The sequence below is a fragment of the Misgurnus anguillicaudatus genome, chromosome 2 (genome assembly GCF_027580225.2).
Source record: "Misgurnus anguillicaudatus chromosome 2, ASM2758022v2, whole genome shotgun sequence".
Classification (NCBI taxonomy): Eukaryota; Metazoa; Chordata; class Actinopteri; order Cypriniformes; family Cobitidae; genus Misgurnus; species Misgurnus anguillicaudatus.
The window spans coordinates 31,769,266-31,791,490 of NC_073338.2; the positions used below are offsets into that span (position 1 = coordinate 31,769,266).

The window sequence follows — 22,225 nt, forward strand, 5'->3', positions numbered from 1 at the left end:
GTAAAGCGAATGTATTAATGATTTCCCTGAAACTATATGGTTCAATAAAATTAATGGTCCACTTTTAAAACCCATAGAAATGTTTGGTTTACATATTAAATGATTGGTTTAATATACTCAGTACACTACTGTATGTATTAAATTCCTCCATAACTAATACATATAAAAAATTATAATTTTTTAAAATTACAACATTGGAGCACTTGCCTGCACCTGATCAAAGAAAACCGCAAGAGCTTTTTGAGGCTGAGATAAACTGAAAGGCTGCCTGTGTTGCATAGATGGACTAGAACTGCAGCATACTAAGCATTAAATTGTGTTGGCAAGGATAATGTTGTGTTTTAGTAAAGGACATTAATGCTATGTAGGACTAAATTGGGCAAACAAACATTCATAAGGCAGGACGCATAAATTGAATAATGCTGCGTGTCTTTGTTTGTTACAAATGCATTAAATCTTATCTGAAGTTTGCATAAGTAAACATTGATAAAAATCATAATAAATAAAAAAAAATTATAAATATTAACTTGTAATGTAAGGTTCCACTTTGTCTTACAATCAACAAGTGTGTCATTTAAGGAATACGACTCTGTACTGCAAAAACCTCTATTATGCAAACAGACCTAAACAGTATTTTTTATTATTTTAAATGAGCATAAAAAGCATGACAAACAAAACCCTAGATTCCACATGTAATACAATTGTACAAATTCGAAATACTTTTTTTTACAACACAGTGATACACAGCTAATGCTTTCATACCGATGAAAATAAGCACTTTATAAAAAATATATCTCTACATTGTAACATAATGAATGTAGTGTTTGCCATTCAGGCTATGAGAACCTGAATCTATCTATTTGTATCTTAAGTTCAAAACAATGTTCAGGGAGACCTTTGAACTCAGTCATTTGTGTTATGGGTTCCCTGTGTGTGTTTACATTTGGTCGGGAGTGTTTAAAGAAGTCTGATGAGGAACAGAATCATCTATACCTATACAGTACTGTATGTTGACAGAGACAACGCCTTTTGCATTGCTGTTTGCAATACAAATTACTTTCAAAAAAGGCAAAATCAAAGAGAAACAACTATTTATATATTAAATACAAGATAATAACTTGTTGCTGCATTATAAAAAAACAGACCTTGTTTCCATCTTCTCCATAATTTTAGAAATACTTTGCATTGCTCCTTGGAAATAACGGTTCCTGCAGTCTGCTTAATTTTCCCACCACCTACAGGATGTACAGCACTGCACACGCAGCGGCTCTTTGTCTGAACATCAATGCAATAGGTCACGTAACAACTCATGTCACCTGTCAGTCTGTCAGAAAGGGGCTATACATTTTTGTTTGAAATTAGGGGGACCGCACAGTGCACCCAAAGGGTATAAGAAGTCTTGATTTCTACTCTTGAGCTTGCTTTCCAATCATTTTGTAAAGCTCTGTAGGTCGATCCACGTGTGTGATGGTGGTGGTGAGCTGAGTGTCCTCACTGGTGTTTCCACCCTGATCATCTACTGTAAATGGAAAAGAAAGATGTTAATCAACACTAACAATTAATTATGACATAATAGGAATACCAGGCCCCATGATGTAAAGTTTAAGTATGCTAATGCAAAACAAACATGTTATTACAGATATGAAAATGGTGGATAAAGAATCTAGCATACCAAACAAGAAACCAAAAGATTTTCTGTGCGCCAAAACAAAGTGTAACGTATTATGGTTTTAAAGCGAACTCCAGACGCCTTATAATTTGTACTTATGTTAAACTAACCACTCTTTGTAATAATTCCTGAAGTATGCAATATTTCCTCATTGAAATGTAGACTAGTAGTATCCCAAGATCAGCAACAACGCTTTAGTAGGAGAAACAAATAAAGTTCAACGAGAACAATCCTGTACTGCTTATTATACCTCAGACTATGGCATTCAAGATGACACAAACCAATAAACAGCATGAAAAAAAGAATACCTGTTTTACCAAACATACTTTCAGCGTATAAATTAAATACTTGTATTAAAATAACAGAATTAAGTAGACTGACAGCCCATCTGTGATCAATAAGCAGTGTAATAAAAATTATTTTTACGACGCCTGGAAAATGTCACCAATTTGGAGATTTGGAGACTCATCCAATCACGCAAGTTAATGGCCACATGGCGCATAGAGCCTTCAGACATTAAAACAGTTTAAAACCCATAAAACAAAGTATAAAATAGTCCAAGATACAAAAAGAAGCAATCTTTGAGGATCCAGCTCTGGAATGGTCTAATAAAACTGAATGCCATTTGGGCAAGAAAACAGTACAGAAAGTTTCAAACATGACGTCAAGACTGAGATAGATGGTTTTCATTACACCAGTTTTGGTAGGAAGCCTGGTCTACATTAGAAACACCCACAGTCGCCAAAGAGGCCTATTTCCCCACAGGAAAAAACATAAGCCCCTCCCTTTCCTGGCATCAAGAGATCACTGTCTGAAATGAGCTTGTCTTAACACAAACTGAACTTTAATGTGTTGCTAAGTAAATGTCTTTGCTGTACCGTTTGTCATTTTTATGTGCAGAAGACACAAATCAGCATTCCGGAGTCAAAGCACTGTTTAAAAATTGCAGGTATTAACAATAAAAAAAAGTTATTTTAATTAAGATGTAATTTTGTATGCAGCATAATAAAAGAGTTTGTGAAAGTACTACATACGCATTTCGCATTAAAAAGCCCATGAATCATGCATCTGTTTTTAAAACTGAATGGTTATAGGGTGTGCCTTACTACGCGGATTCTAGTTTGCCTAAAAACCAAATAATTTTCAAGCCATTATAGGCAGGGTTCATTTTTGTCTCCCACAGCAAAAAATATGTAGAGCATGTGTTACACCATTAGTTAGAAACCAGAGATACATCAAGAAAAAAGTACCAGATGTAAAAAACGATTTGTAAGTTATTATTACCATTCCTATTAAAATGACTAAACTGCAACAATGAGATTGTTTGGCTTATGCTACATTTATGACTGCTACAGTAACAAAAGCAATATGATCACTCAACAAAAAACTATTTTACAAATATTCAAGTGCACAAGTTGTCAGTATAAAAGTATATATGTGTGTGAAGTCTCAGCAGGAGTCTTACCGCTTGACTGTTCATCCCCATAACGTTTGTGAGATGGTGCGTACAGAAACATGAGGGCAAACACATAGAGATTCCACATGCCATAAATGCCAGTGAAGAATGCACTGTTGACTTGAACCGTGTGCCCTCCCCACTGCCAGTGGCCCTCATTCACCTATCACAAAACAACACAAATTAGCTCATTGAGGTTTAACACAAACAACGCCATCTTAAATCACTGCTAGTTTGGCTCTTGAGACTTTCCTTTAGAGCAAAGACATTCATTTTATATTTTCTTCATAAAAATAAAGCATATAGTTGTTAAAGAAAAGGGAAAAAAGTCTGATGAATAATATTGAAATATCCATCTATACTTATGAAATTTTATGTAAAAAAAACAAGTGGACAGATGCATACCTGACTTATGATGAAGAAAATGACAGTCATAGCAGCACATGCCAGCGTGACCAACATCAGGAACTTAAAGCGGAAGATCAGGCCCTAAATTAAAGATGAGAAATGAACACTATATTATTGACTAAATATTTATAATAATTCATAATGTGAACAAAAACAAAGCTATTAACTATAAGTTCACTTGTGGTGAACATTTTTTATTGTCGTTTTTATAACCTACAAGGCTTGATGTTCTTATCCACCTTTTTCTCAAACGCGAAAATAAGTGATGTGACGTATTTCTCTTCCTCTGCTTTGAACCTTTTCAGGGGCTGGTTTAAAAAGTCACAAATGTCCCTTTGGTGTGAGTTTTTTTTAAAATGCCGATTTTTAATGGACTTGTTTATGGTGACACAGTCAGCAGAATCTTTCTCATTCAACACATCGTAAGTTATTTGAACGAACCATAACTGTGCATTCAGACCGCCACCAGCGAGAGCGTCAAAGTGGCCGGAAGTCATTCGTTTTCAATGATAGCCGGCGCGGCGCGTCATGCACAGCGTGAGCGTCGAGGAGAGTTGAAATCAGCTCAACTTTATGGTAATGAGATATGACGCGGTTCGGCGGCAACCAATCGGAAGGCGGAAATGTTCACCGGCAACCAATCAGAAGGCGGAATCCTCCGACTGAGAGGAGTTCAGAGAACGCATTCGAGCGTCAGACCGTCCACTACAACTTCTCTTTAGCGTCGTTGTCAGGGCAGCCAGAGCTTTTATTGACGCTCTCGCCGGTGGCGGTCTGAATGCACAGTAATAAACATATTAAAGTACTACATGTATTGAGTAATGTTTTCGTTTTATGAAAATATTATTACATCGCTTCTTACGCACTAGGTGGAGACATGACCTTACGAAATTATTTGCTTACTTTTTAAAGTATTTGCTTTTTCATTTAAAACATAACAAAAGTATGCACAAACACATTAGGAACTATAATAAACATTAACCAAATTATGTCGTATATATTCTGTACTGAAATCACATTTTTGTAATAATATATAGTAGCAGAATAAATAAATCAGCATAATATTAGTTGTTTTTAAACAATTATTGTATTTATTGTTTACTGGCAGTTTCTATGAAAGGTTTTACTGGATGGATTTGTAAATACAGATCATGCGTGTATGTCCGCAACATACACATTCAGTTCTTGTGCATGTATTATGGTTAAAACAAATGTTTTGTAGAGATTTACTGCGTTTTTATTAGCTATTATGGCAACCCCTAACTGCACAAATTATGTCGGTCTTCCTGGATTTCATAATAAACATTAAACAGCCAGTCAAAACGGCACACTTGTGTCCTTCGCAATAGACTACCATTAGCTTTAGTGGCTCACCGGAAGTCATAAACAGGAAAGCTCAAAGATGGCAACGCCCACATTTACGTCAAGAAACAGGTGGATAAATATCAAGATGTTATTGGTATCTAGATTTGTTAATTTTATATAAAGGTTTACACATTACCTCATAGTGCAGCCGACGAGCCTTCGTCATAGCAGGCAGGGATGACCTTTTTCCACTAACATTTCTGAACACTTGATACACCATAAAGCACAAGAGCAGAAAGTAGAGACATGCACAGATTCCCGCCACAACGATGAAGGCCATCTGCATCAACCTCAGTCAAGGTAGATAGTTTGGTCATTTTCATTGTGTTGAAATTACAGTACAGCACAGTTATGTTGCCTTAAATCAGCAAATTTCTCCAGAGTAGCAAATAATTAAAACATTTTAGGGGAACAATTCACAGTGGTTAAGAGCAAAAACACCCAGTAGCCCATTTTTTAAGGATACAGCCAGCTCAGTCCCAACATCTGATGCCCAAATACTGAAGAAAGGGTTTTTCAGCTGTACCCCTCTGTAAAAAATAGTTTTTTGTTAATCAGGAAGAACCCAACAGCATCAATCAGCTAATCACATCCCAAAGACAAACGCCAATGACAAGATTTTTTGTGAGCATCTCAACATCATCTCACCTCTCACACATGTCAAAAATGAAGAGACAGAAGGAGCCAAACACAATGGGTCCAACCTGTTTCCAGTACACAGAGATGCGGTTTCTCTCAGTCTGGTCCTTGAAGAAGAAAACAACACAACAACAAGGTAGTATAAAGTTACTAGGTTACATTTTGAATAAGCCAAGTTGCTCAGTTTACTATAAGTTTGTTTGCAACTTTAAAAAGCTGCAGTGTCATTTCACAGCCACTAGTGGCACCAAACAGTATTGCAAAAACTGCAATCACCATAAAAATGCTTATTTGGATCAAATTAATAATTGTTTATGATGAAATGGAACGGTCTTGACTGAAATTTGGACACATGATGCTGGCCCAAGAATTTTCGGGATTTGTTCCTTCACCTCCCACCTCCACAAATATGGCTGCACAGGTGCACAGGAACAATCCCTCCCAAAATGCACCAAACTTTCGTTCACAAAGACGTGACACCCACCGAGTGGTCAGGGGTGTTTACTGATATGCTCACACAAAAATCGCTGCAAAAGATGCCCTCCAACATGTTTTTTACCATTCGTTGTAAACTTGTTGACCTATTTTTCCAAACGCCTCACACCCGTACATTCTTCTGCTGAGAACTTGAATAATAGACACTCCAGCCCAGTTGGTGGCATAATCCGCCTTTGCCAATTGCAAGAATACAAACAACGTTCCCGGCGCGGAGTAATACCGTACCTCACAGCACATCTACTACAAGTCAATGGAGTTGGACAAAAAAAACTATGATAAAACCTGTTGGAATGCGTCCTTTGCAGCGTTTTTGTGTTAGCATATCAGTGAACACCCCTGATCACTCTGTGAATTTCACGTCTTTGTAAACGACAGTTTAATGCATTTTAGGAAGGATTGTTCTAGTGCAGCTATGCAGCCATTGTAGAGGTGGGAGGTAGTAGAACAAACACCCAAAATTGTACACATGTCCTCAAAACCGTTCCATTTCATCATAAACAATCTAAAAACAGGGCTTTAAGTGTAAAATACCGAACTTGTCCTTTAAGGATGGGATGTGGACACCTGATCTTAAAAACATCCACAGAACCAGTGAACGGACATGTGTACAGTATATTCAGATGTCACAGAGTGATTGTACCATGAGATGTTCTCCACAGAAGACGATCCAGAAGGAAAGCAGCATGGCGTAGAAGATGCCCTGACGGATGTCACCAAACAACAGCATCCAGGTCCAGTCAAAACCAACTGAGAACCATTCCACAGGAATATTGATGAAGGTCATAGATATTCCCAGAGCAAAAATAATCCTGAAAGAATCACAAAACATAAGTTCTTCATCCTAGCAAGCATTATAATGAATATGAGAGCTCTTGGTCAGTTTAATAACAACCTATGTGAGGAGAACATAAGAAACATTAATAAAGGTCAAAAAGATTTAGCACTAACCATCAAGCAATTTCGCATTAAAATACATCTAATAATCGTCCAAACACAGCCCATATGTCTAGGCTAAAGCAGTCTAAATCTATCAGAAGTCTAATCATAGAATAAATAAACCAATCACCCTAATCATTGTTAACTTTGCTTTATGATAAAATATCATACATCCAAGTTATTTTGGCAAAACTACATGTAACCAAATTCAGGTTGATTTTGGTTAGAAGTGGGTTACTCATAGCTGAACTTTATACAATTAATCTAAATGATGGCCATTGCTTGCTGGGTATTCTCTTCTTTGTTCTCTAGTGTTTAAAATCATGCATGCCAGGACAAGCTAATTGGTGAGACTGAGCTGAGGAGGCACATCTGACTTCAAAAGCCTGAATCACATTCCATCCTGCCAGATCGTTTCTGCATGTTAAACATGAGGGCAGATAGAGACCATATTGTGTTGGAATGCTGGGAATGCCATGCGAGTTCAACTCAAGCAAGGGTACGAAGGAGCATTTGTATCAGTGCTACCAGATTTCAACAAAGCCACAAACTGCCATTTTAAAAAACCTGAAGAATTAGAGAAAAATCAAATGCACCAGAAGCTAGCATGCTAGCATCCACAACTAAAATAAGCTATTCCCTGGAGACCTGTGTAGCTCTTATGTTTGCAGGGTTATGGTCTCTGTCAGCTCCACTGGCATTAAACTTTATTCAGGCATCATTCCAAAAAAAGAACAGCCAACAGGGAGCCTGGATTTTTTTCTGAGATATAAAAAGCGTTCTTATTTGCAGAAGTCAGCTCAGCAAAGCTTTTACAACATGAAAAAATAATCATCCAGTGAATGACTTGAGAGCATCTGGTCTTCTGGGACCACTAGTGCCCAAACAGAATGTGGGACAGATGGATGCGTTTCGTTTGTAAAGAGGATACAAGATCAAGGACCACCACTCACATTTTCTCCTAAACATCTTAGACAATCAGTTTTATCTTACATGACATTGTTTGGTACATGATACATTATTTGAATGTCTAACAAACTGTGTTAAATGAACGGCATAATCATGTATCTCATGTGTGTGTATGTGGCTATCACTTACATCTATAATTGAGTAGCTCAGATGCAAAGCCACTAAATGCCACCTCCAAAAAAATGAAATGATGATTCAAAACAAACGCTTTTGGTACATATTATATGTTCATCAAATACTTCAAATCCACTTAATTCCACTCTCAGGCCATTTAGAAATACAGCTTTGTTGGCAGAAGCCATTAGAGTCTGATAGAAAATGTTGATTTACAAGACAACATATCAGATGCACTTAGAGGGTTTTCCATCTGAGCTTTTCAATTCCTCTTTTCAGCAAACCATTAAAACCCAACAAACATTCCACTCATTTTTTTTGCTACTTCTGACTTAGCAGCTCGGTTTTAGTTTGTCCAAGAAAGATACAGAGGAGCAAAGCCTTACTTTTCCAGCAGGACTGGTGGTCTGGTCATTTGGGTGATTCTCTTCCAGTACCAGATCATGATTATGAGGATGCTGGGAGTGAGAAACGTCTTCATAGCAAACCACACCTTTGTGAAGCCACCGTTCTGATGAATGCCCTGGAAAGAAGCATGAAAATGAAGTCAAGACAAACACATTAAGTGGGGATGCACCGAATGTTTGGCAACCAAAGCTATTAGTCCGAAAGTAGCAATAAAAGCCTTTTCAGGGTTTGGACGAATAAGTGGAAAGACCAAATAGATTTCGACAAACAATAATGGTTCTAATGACATGATCAAATAGCAACTAAACATGTTGGCAGTGTAAAAGCATTTTAAAGTGCCTGAGAAAGATTTTTTTTCTGGCTGAATAGTTTTGTTGGCTGAACATTCAGTGCATAAGGGCACAGTAGCTAAACTTCAACCTAAACACCAACGAGAATCAAAAGATGACGTGGTCCAGATGTCTTCAGTTCTTGGTGTTTGTAAAACCACCACCTTGTCCAGAAACACGTGCAAATTATAACATTTACATGACATATACAGTACTGTGCAAAAGTCTTAGGCCACCATGCCAGAATTAGATTTGTTGTTTTTGCAATGTTATAGTGATCATATATGATTGTTTTTCAGTCTCTTTGAATGAAGACATCCAGAAAATAAAGTAAATGTGTATATAGTATTAAACCTAATAAGTCCCTTGAGGTCAATCTTACCCCAAAGCCACTTTTATGTAGTTAAAAAACATGGTTCCCTTTATCTCAGTGGAATAAGATTTTGTGACTTTTCCAGATTATCTGTCAAGATTCATATAAAAAAATGGGCTTGATTCGGTGGTTCTAAAGAGGTGTAAAAAATATTCACCAAAAGAGGCACTTTGGGGGTAAAAATGACCCCAATTGAAATGAATGGGAAATGCAAAAAAAATTATATTTTTCATGTTGTTCATCAAATAAAATCAATGCATCCAGAATAAATCAGAAAATTTTGACACAGAAATGTAGGCCTGGTACTAGAGCACAAATGCAATATATAAAAGACATGCTCAATCACACATACAAACACACAAAGGTATGACTGCCACAGAGAGCATTTTTTACAGAATTTGGCAAAAAACAGCCACAGATGCAAAACAAAGATGTAAAATGCACACACGCACAAACACACGCACACAGACTCACACACACACACACACACAGTAAAACTTGCACACACATAAGACACAGACACACACAAAAAGACAAAGTCACAAACACACACGCACCCACGTGCGCACACACACACACACAAACAAACACACTTACATTTAATCAAATTTCTGTGGCATTTTGTAAAAACAGACATTTCAAAATGCATCAAAAACTACAAAAAATTATACTATTTGAAATCATTTTTATTTTTAATGACCTTTCTAATGTTTATATAAACATAAATTCACAAAATGTTTCACTAAAGTAGTGATTCTGAGCAGTTGGCCACATCCAGTAAAATGGATGGGTCTCTATGGGCATCTGCTGGTCAAAGTGATTTATTTCCTAAACTGTAACCATAAAACTGTTTTTTTTAAACACTAAATGGTCGAATTCAACACATAACATCTAGATCAAAATCTAAAAACAATTTAAATCAAATTTAGATCATAATTTATGTGAATTTTTCATAAAAAATTGCTATTTTACAGGCAAGCTAATGGTGTAGTTGAAGAATTGAGTGGTAAACAGGTACAAAAGTACTTCTTATCTCCCAAAACAATTATTGTATAGATGGGAAGTAAATAAAAAAATTATATATTATTTGTATCATTAAAAATGTATATATTTTTTGTAATAACCCTTTTAATTCATGGGGTCATTTTTACCCCCAGGGAACTGTAGCATATATAGGAAAATATGGGCTTATGAGGGTTAAAAACTGTATAAAAATGTAAACTGATGTGTCAAGTTTTTAGGGTAAACTCCCCTTCCACTTGAGCAATAGCAGGAAACTGCAGGATCTCTTAAACCTAATTAAAAATAAATCCTAATTTCTAATTTTAAAGAAATTAGTCTTTTTCCTTCATTCTGCTCAAAAACGCTCAAGATGTGTTTAGTGCCAAGAGAGGTCACACTAAACACAGGTGATGCCTAAAGAAGACATTTAGTCCTGAAAATTAAAAAAAAATGTGTACATGTTTCCTGTATTTTCTGTTTGTATCTTAATAAAACAGATTGAAAAATAAATATGGATGGACATAAAAACTTCTAAAGCAACAAGTCTGGTGGTGGTGGCCTAGGACGTTTGCACAGTGCTGTACATTCATGCATTTGACTTTTATTCAAAGCGACTTACAATGCATTCAATCTATACATTTTGTATATCACTATTACATTACATCAGGACGAACCAGGACAGGGCCAAAATCTTTTAACGCAAACTGAAATCCAATCTAACACATTAGTACAGTTAAAGGACTCACCACAAGTCGGATGTCTTTGATTTCCCCAATCCCGATGTTGACTTTTTTGCGTTCGCTCACGGGGAGTCTGATGTTGACAAGATAGTATTTATGGGAAACGCTGCCAACCTCCATAAAAGGCAATAGGTCACAATCATAGTAGCGCCCATTATTCTCTGGAGTCTGAGAATTAAAACCGTTTTGGGTAAATCCAGGTGCTACCAAGTTGTACTACTTCACATGCAAGTACATTATTGATTTTGAAAAAACAAGGCCACATAAATTTAGTGTTTACCATGGATTTGGTGAAATTGCACTTCAGTTTGCGATGCTCGGTGGAACGGGCCATCTCAGTCCATTCACTCAAAAGATCATCCCTATAGGCCAGTCGAAGGTCCATTGTAACCAAAGCATCTTTATCTGCACCCAAACACACACATATACTTGCTTCAGATTGGATTATTAGAAAAATACAAAACACTATAACCAGAAACATTTGCTGCATTAAATTGCATGCACATCAAAATAATCACATTTATATACAGACTACACCGAGAACAAAGACAAACAATGATATTAATTACAGTAAGGCACAGATTGCACAAAAATGTCAATTCTCTATGTTACGGTACGTTTATTCATATGCATTACAAGGTATACATTTTATTACTGTGAACGCATTACCTTCTGTGCTGGTAACACAAATCCACTACCATAAGATTTTCCACATGCTCCACAGAAAAAATAAAAGCATACAGGTTCAAGAATGATATGGGGATGAGTAAATGACTTTAGGACATCATTCATGTGTAATAAAATGAGTGCCTGATTTCTATAGAAAAGGTCAAACAGACGTGTGAAATGATAGCTCATACCAGCCTCATGAATAACTCTTTTGTCATCATAGTGTGGCTAAATGTAGCACAAGGTAACCCATGAGTCATTTAGTATATGGACACCCGTTTCCAATTCATCATAACCTCACACGCAAAGCAGCCAAAGCACTCTGTAAACTCCAGCAGGTAGTTTTGTTTAACTCATGGAAAAAGATTAATGTTGTGAGAGATTGCTGCATTGTTAAACATTCATGCATCTACTGGGATTCGGAAAAGCAGCGATAGCTGAAAAAGGGGCCCATGTTTTAGATCGCTTCGCACAGCCCTGTGTGTTCCACTTCACCTCCCTAAAAAGATCCTTGTCGTGTTATGAAACAAGCTGGAGAGCACTAAAGAGAATTCCTGCACATAGAAGTCTGAGCTTTACAGGGGGAGGAGGAGCACGAGGAAAAGAGAGAGAGAGAGAGAGCGGCAGACATTATTAGCCCTGTTCTCTTCTTCTCCTCTGGTGTGTCTGCGATGGCCCCCACTTACACCCGGCTGTGCCAAAAAGCTTTGAATGTCAGCTTAGCACAGACAAACATTCCAGCAGGGCGCTGCACACATCACCCGGGCGACTAAGCCATTTCAACAGCTGTGTTATTGCTGGAGACGGGCCAAACTGTGCCGCTTTAACCAAAGAGACACTGAAAGCAAGAACCAATGGCACCCCATTGAATATGAAACATTGAAGCTCACCATAAGAAAAATTTTGTTCTCACTTAGGTATACAGAGGTATTAGTCTTGTAGAAAGAATTACACCGGAAGAAATTCAGATGAAATCCAACTTTGATGTCTCTTAATCTCACAGACGGTGCCACATATGTAAAGCTTTACACCATGAAAATAAGAAACTTAGGGTGATCAAAAGATTAATCACAATTAATCGGATTCAAAATAAAAGTTTATCTTTGCACAATATATGTGTGTGCACTCTGTGCAATTACTCCGTATATATAAATACTCACATACATGCATTTATGTGTTTAAGAAACATATACTTTTTTTATTATATACATTTTTTTAATTATTCATAAATAACATATTTCTTAAATGTATACATGTATGTGTGTATATATACACAATAATTACACACAATGCACACACAAATATGTTATGTAAACACAAACTTTTATTTTGTATGCAATTAATCACGATTAATCTTTTGACAGCCCTAAAAAAATGCATATCTAAAATCTGCTCCAGTTAATCTATGTAATTGTTTATATGAATTAGTATGCCTAATTTAATTCTAAGTTGCAGTGGCGGCAGGTGACTTCTTTTTTCGAGGGCGCTCGATGTACAACATGTATGTAGCCATCAAGTATGATTTGTAATTTTAAAATATGTGTTCTGCGCGTCGAGGGATCCTATGTGCATCACGTGTCTTGTCAAAATAAGGGCCTGCTGCAGACGCATCTAAAGGGTTTATGATAAAAGAGACGCTCGCGTTTGCCAGATACTCGCATAATCTCATGTGTAATCAGAGTTTACTGTTAAGGGAGTGTCTTGCGTGTATTTTGCAAATGTTAGCGCCTCTCTATCATAAACGGTTTTGACGCGTGTGCAGCAGGCACTTACCTTGAATACACGTGATGCACATGGTTCAAGTAACGCATATTATGAAAACACAAGGAACACACATGACACTCCGAAAACGTATTGTTGAGTAAATGTTGAGTGTTAAATAAATCCCAGCTATGACCTTAGTAGAAGAGAGTAAGAATTTGCTCGGGGAACAGACTGCGCAGAGATAAACAGCTGGCAGAGGATCACAGGCTTGTGGCAAACATCTAACATCTGGCTGAGGAGGCTCCTTTGGGTAAACATAGTCCAAAACCTGCCGCAGTACTTTAAACAGTACAAAAAGTGTCTTCAAGTACAAAAATATGTGAGTGGTAAAGACTAATAAAGTGCATTTAAAGTGTGTCATTTTAAGTGCACCTGTTTTTTTTTATAGTTTCTGCACAAACATGTGCTTTGGGGTGGGGAAGATTACGGCAGAACCACGGCAGCGTCTACACTAGCATTTAATGCGTTAAGAACTCCTCCCACATTTCTCAAGACATGAATAGCCAGCAAAAGCCCTCCTGTTGCTGGAAGGAGCCGACGTTCCGATCACTTTCCCATACTGCTCTAGCTCAACAATGGCTCTTCATTAGCGGCCAGTGTTATCCGCTTAATCCTCCTTTGAAAGAGCAAACTTGGAGACGTTCCAGAGCACCACCCTCCCACAGCCAGACGATATTGAATGGCAACAATACTACGCAGGTCCACACGAAAGCCTTCAAGTTGAAACACATGCATGTACTTAGTAAGATGAAATACAAATAGATGAAACAAATTTTAAAGTGCTGAAACCTACAAGCACTCCACAAAAAAACACAAACTTACACAACGTTTTCAACCAAAATCTAGAAACTTTTTATGCGCTTCGGGCTATAGCAATGACATTTGAGTCCTGAAAATTCACATTTTAAAAACTTTTGGTTTTAAAGTGCACATTTTTAAATAAGACACGTTATAATTTCTACGTTTAATACAAAACGGCAAATCTGTAAAACAAACTGGCGTCACGCGAATGTGTGTTCAGTCTATCGGAAAGCGTTATACTAGGGATGCATAACAATTAATCCTGATTAATCTATAGCAGAATAAAAGTTTTTGTTTACATCATATATGTGTGTAAACTGTGTATAATAATTATGTATATATAAATATGCACACATGCATGTATAATTTTAAGAAAAAAAATATATTTATATTTTAAGTATTTATAAATAATATAAATTATATATACAAATATATATACACACTTAAATATATACATGCATGTGTGTGCATTATATATACAGTCTTGTTCAAAATAATAGCAGTACAATGTGACTAACCAGAATAATCAAGGTTTTTAGTATATTTTTTATTGCTACATGGCAAACAAGTTACCAGTAGGTTCAGTAGATTCTCAGAAAACAAACAAGACCCAGCATCCATGACATGCACGCTCCCAAGGCTGCGCAATTGGGCAATTAGTTGAAAGGGGTGTGTTCAAAAAAACAGCAGTGTCTACCTTTGACTGTACAAACTCAAAACTATTTTGTACAAACATTTTTTTTCTGGGATTTAGCAATCCTGTGAATCACTAAACTAATATTTAGTTGTATGACCACAGTTTTTTAAAACTGCTTGACATCTGTGTGGCATGGAGTCAACCAACTTGTGGCACCTCTCAGCTGTTATTCCACTCCATGATTCTTTAACAACATTCCACAATTCATTCACATTTCTTGGTTTTACAGCATTTTTGATATCACCCCACAAGTTCTCAATTGGATTAAGGTCTGGAGATTGGGCTGGCCACTCCATAACATTAATTTTGTTGGTTTGGAACCAAGACTTTGCCCGTTTACTAGTGTGTTTTGGGTCATTGTCTTGTTGAAACTACCATTTCAAGGGCATGTCCTCTTCAGCATAGGGCAACATGACCTTTTCAAGTATTTTAACATATGCAAACTGATCCATGATCCCTGGTATGCGATAAATAGGCCCAACACCATAGTAGGAGAAACATGCCCATATCATGATGCTTGCATCTCCATGCTTCACTGTCTTCACTGTGTACTGTGGCTTGAATTCAGAGTTTGGGGGTCGTCTCACAAACTGCCTGTGGCCCTTGGACCCAAAAAGAACAATTTTACTCTCATCAGTCCACAAAATGTTCCTACATTTCTCTTTAGGCCAGTTGGTGTGTTCTTTGGCAAATTGTAACCTCTTCTGCACATGCCTTTTTTTTAACAGAGGGACTTTGCGGGGGATTCTTGAAAATAGATTAGCTTCACACAGACGTCTTCTAACTGTCACAGTACTTACAGGTAACTCCAGACTGTCTTTGATCATCCTGGAGGTGATCATTGGCTGAGCCTTTGCCATTCTGGTTATTCTTCTATCCATTTTGATGGTTGTCTTCCGTTTTCTTCCACGTCTCTCTGGTTTTGCTCTCCATTTTAAGGCATTGGAGATCATTTTAGCTGAACAGCCTATCATTTTTTGCACCTCTTTATAGGTTTTCCCCTCTCCAATCAACGTTTTAATCAAAGTACGCTGTTCTTCTGAACAATGTCTTGAACGACCCTTTTTCCTCAGCTTTCAAATGCATGTTCAACAAGTGTTGGCTTCATCCTTAAATAGGGGCCACCTGATTTACACCTGTTTCTTCACAAAATTGATGACCTCAGTGATTGAATGCCACACTGCTATTTTTTTGAACACACCCCTTTCAACTAATTGCCCAATTGCACAGCCTTAAGAGCGTGCATATCATGAATGCTGGGTCTCATTTGTTTTCTGGGAATCTGCTGAACCTGCTGGTGGCTTGTTTGCCACATGGCAATGGAGAATGTGCTGAAAACCTTGATTGTTCTGGTTGGTCACATTGTACTGCTGTTGTTTTGAACAAGACTGTATATATATATACACAAGTTATTATACACATATATGATGTAAACAATCGCGATTAATCATTATACATCCCTACGTTATACAAAATGACATTGCCAACTACTAGCCTGGCATGCGCTATTCAGTGTTTTTTGTTGTTTTTGTGATCCATGTGAATGTGGATCGTTTTGTCGTGTGTATATAAAACTTTTCAAAAACGCATAAGGAATAACATTCGTTTTTTTACTACACTGCTGTCATGTAAACGTGGCCACTGAAACCAAATGGCAGGTTTCACTTCTAATTATTATCCTCCAATTGTCTGAGTCAAAGCCTTGTGAAGTTCCCCCCTACCTGCATGTTGACTAAATCCGTATTAAGGTGCCACAGGGCTTCAGTCACAACAAAGAGAAAACAGACCATCCATCATTTTTAGTCCTCTCACAGCATGTGAGAAATCCAATCTACTTTTGGGTGAATAGAATGGGAAATTCCTCTGGGTGTTCATGCATCCCCTTCAGTGCTCTCAGGAGGATAATAGCAATGTTACTTAAGCTTATAAGCAATATAGTCATACTACACGAGTGACACTATAATCAAAAACACTCACCAATTGGGTTTTGCGTTTGGAAAGCAATTTCAAACTGGAGGATCATCAGAATAAACTGGAACCAGGGACTCATCTCTTGGTTGGCAAAGGGAATGTGGACTGCAAACACAATATTATTGGCTTCGATTCTCTTGGCCGTGGCCTCATCAAAGTCTTTAATCTTATTGCACTGGTCAGGGCCCCAAGGCATGAACCAACTGGGGCCCTTGGTTTTCGCATTCTCCACGCATTTGGTGGCCAGGTAGTCGATGGCTGTAGTGGGACTCGGAGCTGCAGAGACAAATATAAAAATACAAAAATGTGAGTGTGTATTAGTTCACATATGTCAGTGCACAAGCAGGATATAACAAACACAACACAATCGATCTGAAATGAGTTTTCACCTAAATAAGATATGCCAATTTTGTGAACTTTGAGTCGCATCAATGAGTCACAATGTTCACATTTTTAAATCAAATGCCAAATTGAAAAACATCATAGAACAAATTTCTCTATAAACTGTTTACAAATCATATGTGTTCATAAAGGAATATTCAATTTTCTTTAAATTATCTGGATTTTTCTTTTCTCACCACCATGTCATCCAAAATGTTGATGTCTTTCTTTGTTCAGTCGATAAGAAATTATGTTTCTTGAGGAAAACATTGCAGGATTTTTTTCATTTTAATGGACTTTAATGGACAACAACACTTAACACTTAACTCAACACGTAACAGTTGTTTTCAACAGAGTTTCAAAGGACTATAAACAATCCCAAACGAGGCATAAGGGTCTTATCAAGCGAAACGATTGTCATTTTTGACAAGAAAGATAAAAAATATGCTCTTTTAAACCACAACTTTTCGTCTAGGTCCGGTCCAGCGAGTTATGTATTAAATGTTGGGCTCTATTAAAGTCCATTAAAATGAGAAAAATCCTGCAATGTTTTCCTCAAAAAACATAATTTCTTCTCGACTGAACAGAGAGAGGCGTCAACATTTTGGATGACATGGTGGTGAGTAAATTATCTGGATTTTTCTTTTAAGAAAATGGACTATTCCTTTAATGAAAAAACTTTTCAAAATATGATATATGAACTACTACTTACATGCTCATGTTTTATAAATTAAGCTGTTTGTAGCCTACATAAAGTGAACCAAAACAATGCTTTCTGTAAGAAAAAATCATTGAAAAGGCGTAACATGAGCAATGAGACAGAAAGGCTAATAAAACTAATACAAGACTCGTAAAGTATAAAAGTGACACAGCCTTACAATGAGGGGATCATTAGCATGAGACAGTAAGGACATGTTTCCTCTGTTATTCAGGAATCTGATGGTGGTAGTTTAAGTGCGAGTTAACAAAACCCTTCCTGGCTCAGTAAGGACATCTGAAGTTTGTAAATGACCAGGAAGTTAGAGATAATGCGAACCAGCCTATGGCTTGAGGACATTAACCAGGTTCATTTAAAGACAGATCTCAAGTGTTTTCAAGCAATACAACCAATTCTATACAAAGAGTCTAAGTAAGCTGTGTAGTAATCAATAGGGAAATAGGATTTAATTCAAAGGCAATAGCATGAAATAAATATTTCTTGTAAATAAATAGATGTGTGTTGCAACTCCAGTAAATGTCCAAAAAAAAAACAAGCAAACTAAATAAATTAGCTATACTAAAGTTCAATTATTCATTGACCCACAATCCTGGGAACAAACACTCTTCAAAACTCCAATGCAAAATAATTGTGGCCTTTCAGCCCGGTGACCTCATGTCTCGTTCAAGATGTCCAATAACAGAGGAACAGCGCGTGTCTGCTCAATTACCCTGACAGCCACCAGTCAGCGGGCAAACACAAAGGAATCCTGCTTCATTAAATCAATCTCAGACGAGCAGAGCCAAAACTAACTTGTTTATAAGCGGTCATTTTAACTTTTAAACAAAAAATATATATTTTTACATAACATGTGTGCATGTTTCTTAACTGGAAACAAATGAAACAGTTTTCTTAGGTGTCAAATGGAAAATGTTACATGGAAAAAGATATTCAAGACACAAGATGGGGGGAATTTTCTGACAGCTATATCTTAAAACAGCAAACACAACTAAATTAAGGTGTTTGTCAAGGGGGGATGTATGGGAGCACAAATTTGGGAGGAGGAGAGCCTTTGGGTAGAGATAAGAGAAGGCACAGGAGAGAGGGGGAGGGTTTATTGTCGGTTCAAATGTAAGATCAAAGAAAAGTTTTAGAGATGTACCTCTTAACCCTTTATTGACCAATGTGAAGTGTACTGGCACTAGAATATCCAAAAATCTACCTGATCAATTCATTGAACTAAAATTAGCCAACTAAAGTTTGCAAGAGCCTATACACAAGTTGATACTCAAAAATTAACAAAATATGAATTTCATTGTACCGATGTACAATAAAAAAAACTTGAATACCAATTGAAACACTAAAAATAAGTTGGTAAATAAACTGTTTAATCAGCAAACTTAAAATAATACACTCTTAAAGGTGCTAAAAGGGGTCTTAGCAGTGATGTCACAGAATAAATATTTTCGGTTCCCCAAGAATCTTTCAGTCAGGTTCTTAAAATAACATTTTTTTTCCTTTTTGTGTAACAGAAAGGCTCTTTAAGGAACTATACAGATAGACAAAGAACCTATTTTTAACAAGTGTGCACAAACCTGGCGCGAATACAATCGCGGCACTAGAATGTGACTGTCGGTATTTACTTGGTGTAAACAATACCGAGCCTCAAACTCTTCATGGTCAAATTCAGGCTTAAGTGGGTTTAGGAAAGCCTAGATTGTTCTCCGCCTCGTTTCCTCAAGGCATGATCTTGGACCCGGGACAAACCAGATGCACCAAGACCCAAAAGTAGAGAGCAAAAATCCACATGATCGACTTCAAAACTTACACATACAAGCGGAACGTGAAAGCACAAAGCCTGCAGTCGACGCGGGTGAAAATAAGCGCCCATCTTTGACACTACTCACTACTGTAACAAAGCAATTCCTCAACTTTTCACTCCAACACGCGGCTTCTCATTGGGTCTTGTTAAGTAACATTCTTTTTGTTAGAAACTAATCCTCCTGGATAGGTCCAGTAACATGCACTAAGCAATGTTTAAGACATTAACTATGCGTGTACCTAGGCGGATTTGTAAAACTACTCACCAATCAATCCTCCGACCATAAAGAAGAACGCCTGGAATAAAAGCAAAATGACTCCCACGATCACCAACTTTTTGGTGCTCATGTTCTCTATAATAGCGCCTGCCATTTTCAAAGCAAAGTCTCTTTTGGCGGTGCGATAAGATAAAGTGGAAAGAAGAGCAAAATCACGGCATCCAGGTGAACCAGTGCGCTATCCGAGATTGAGAGCGCGAGACGGGGCTGCGTCTCAAACACTAGCGAGCAGCCTGCGTTGAGCTCCTGGTAGGGAACTATCGGGAATTATCACATGACCCTCCCTGCATCCGAAAAGACGGCAGGTGACGTCACGGAGGACCGGGGGGGCAGAACTTTAGCAAAGATTCATTGTTTATCTTCTCTCTATGCTTAGCTTTTGGCTATTTTGTTTACAATTTCTAAGTATCCTACATGTCGTTTAACAATAATGAAAAAACAACTATAAGCTTAAAAAGTACAATTTAACTAAACTAGAACAAAACTCAAGGTTTTTAGTGCTTGCTCATTGCAGAGCTATACTTATAACCTTTGTGTATTCCTTTAATACACAACATAATTTCCTGTTTTTAAAGGACACCTATTATGCAAAATCCAGTTTTACAAGGTGTTTGGACCGAAAGTGTGTTGGCAGTGTGAACACAACCACCCTACGAGGAAAAAAATCCACCTGCTCTATGTTTTTTAATCCCAAAGCAGTCTCAATAGACATGTCGTTTTGAATCTCTTATCAATGTGAGGTCACATTAATAAACCGGCCCACTTACAGTCCTGCATTACCATAGTTTCCACCCTCAGAGAGTTGTACTCTGTCCACTAGATAATATTGGGCCCTATTTTAACAATCTAAGCGCATTGTCTAAAGCGCGCGGTCAAAACGGGCATGTCCGAATCCACTTTTAATAATTTAACGAGGGGAAAAATGGTTTGTGCGCCAAGCGCACGGTCGAAAAGGGTTGTTCCTATTCTCATAATGAGTAATGGGTGTGTTTTGGGCATAACGTGCAATAAACCAATGCTATGCTATACCAGGCGCTATGTCTAATCCCTATTTAGACGACGGACTTTGTAAACTGAAAAACAGTTTACCCAGTTTAAGATTAATGTTAAATAATTGTGTTGTTTTCATTTGTATTGAAATTGTTATTTTTTGTATCAAAACCTTTAAAATCCGTTTTCTTTTAGTCATGGAAGTAAAAATAGCAGGCTTTTTATTGCTGTAAATGTATGGATATCCAACATCATCAAAAATAATTTATAAGTATGTATGAAAAGGTTTGTACTCTAAAAATAATTTATTTGTAACAAACAGGAAATAAAGAATTTACAAACATGCGGAAAGTGGTTTCAGCACTTGGACAGCACCATGAGTTTTTTTTTAAAGCATTACTTAAAAATGTTTCAAATCTTACCATATCCACAGTTACAGAGTCATCATATACCATAAATCCGTGTGGTAGCATTTAAAAAGAAAAAACATTTAAAAATAGATGCAATATTTGCATTTGTTTAAAGCAAAACATTTAATTACTTACCAGGCTACAGGTGAAGCTGCTCTTTATGCATTCTAATGTCTCATAATCAGTCCTCATTTATGTCCAAGAGACTCAATAAAAATCGTTTTCATTTTAGTACTTTAATTTTTCATATTATAAAAATGGTTGTGTTTTGCTGCGCATCCGTGTGTGATAAGCAAACGCGCACTGTCGTCCCGTATACGAAAGTGCTCATTAAATAACGAAAACAATATTGCGCCATTAACTTTAGACCAGGTTTTTGTCGGTCAATGGCGTAGTCTAAAATAGCAACGCGACAACAATGCGCCTGAACACACCTCATTCATAGACCAGAACGCCCATGGGCGCAAAATTGGGAGCAAATACATTTGCTACTTAATTAACGTGGAACTAAACGTGAAAATTATCATTGCACTGGGTTGAAACTAGCAAAAGACACTTGCGTCGCGCATTGCGCTGCATTGCGACGGTTGTATGATAGAGCAGGGGTTTTCAAACCTGTCCTGCAGGACCACTAGTACTGCACAATTTGCATGTCTCCCTCATTAGACACACACGGTTTAAATCTTCAGCTCATTATAGAGACTGCAAGACCTGAACTGGGTGTGTAAGGTAACTGAATAAAGTATGTCACAAAAGGGAAACATGCAAAACCTGCAGCACCAGCGGTCCTCCAGGACAGGTCCGAAAACCCCTGTGATAGAACCCGTAGTCTCAGACTGT

At 37.3% G+C, this 22,225-nt stretch overlaps 1 protein-coding gene across 2 annotated transcripts; it reads right to left on the reverse strand.

Moving 5' to 3' along the window:
- Window positions 1-607: 607 nt before the first annotated feature.
- Window positions 608-20,261, reverse strand: wls (Wnt ligand secretion mediator). 2 transcript variants are annotated; one of them, XM_073853464.1, is made up of 12 exons: window positions 19,974-20,261; window positions 16,815-17,084; window positions 11,187-11,311; window positions 10,913-11,074; window positions 8,441-8,577; window positions 6,676-6,844; window positions 5,547-5,644; window positions 5,365-5,428; window positions 5,035-5,178; window positions 3,531-3,614; window positions 3,135-3,288; window positions 608-1,516 (listed from the first exon to the last, which is right to left on the reverse strand). In XM_073853464.1, the coding sequence occupies exons 1-12, from the start codon at window positions 20,077-20,079 to the stop codon at window positions 1,407-1,409; spliced, it is 1,623 nt and encodes a 540-aa protein (XP_073709565.1). In that variant the 5' UTR covers window positions 20,080-20,261; the 3' UTR covers window positions 608-1,406. The 2 variants fall into 2 exon arrangements, with proteins under 2 accessions (XP_073709565.1, XP_055058599.2); XM_055202624.2 differs by having other exon boundaries at window positions 608-1,519; window positions 19,974-20,260.
- Window positions 20,262-22,225: the final 1,964 nt, after the last annotated feature.

What these genes read in the sequence shown, in the direction of transcription:
- wls (XM_055202624.2), bottom strand. Translation starts at nt 20,079, where the DNA reads ATGGCAGGCGCTATTATAGAGAACATGAGCACCAAAAAGTTGGTGATC. An exon ending in ATTTTTGACATGTGTGAGAG is followed by an intron (nt 5,429 to 5,546) that starts GTGAGATGATGT and finishes TATTTTTTACAG; the next exon opens with AGGGGTACAGCTGAAAAACC. An exon ending in CTCGTCGGCTGCACTATGAG is followed by an intron (nt 3,615 to 5,034) that starts GTAATGTGTAAA and finishes TCTTTAATTTAG; the next exon opens with GGCCTGATCTTCCGCTTTAA.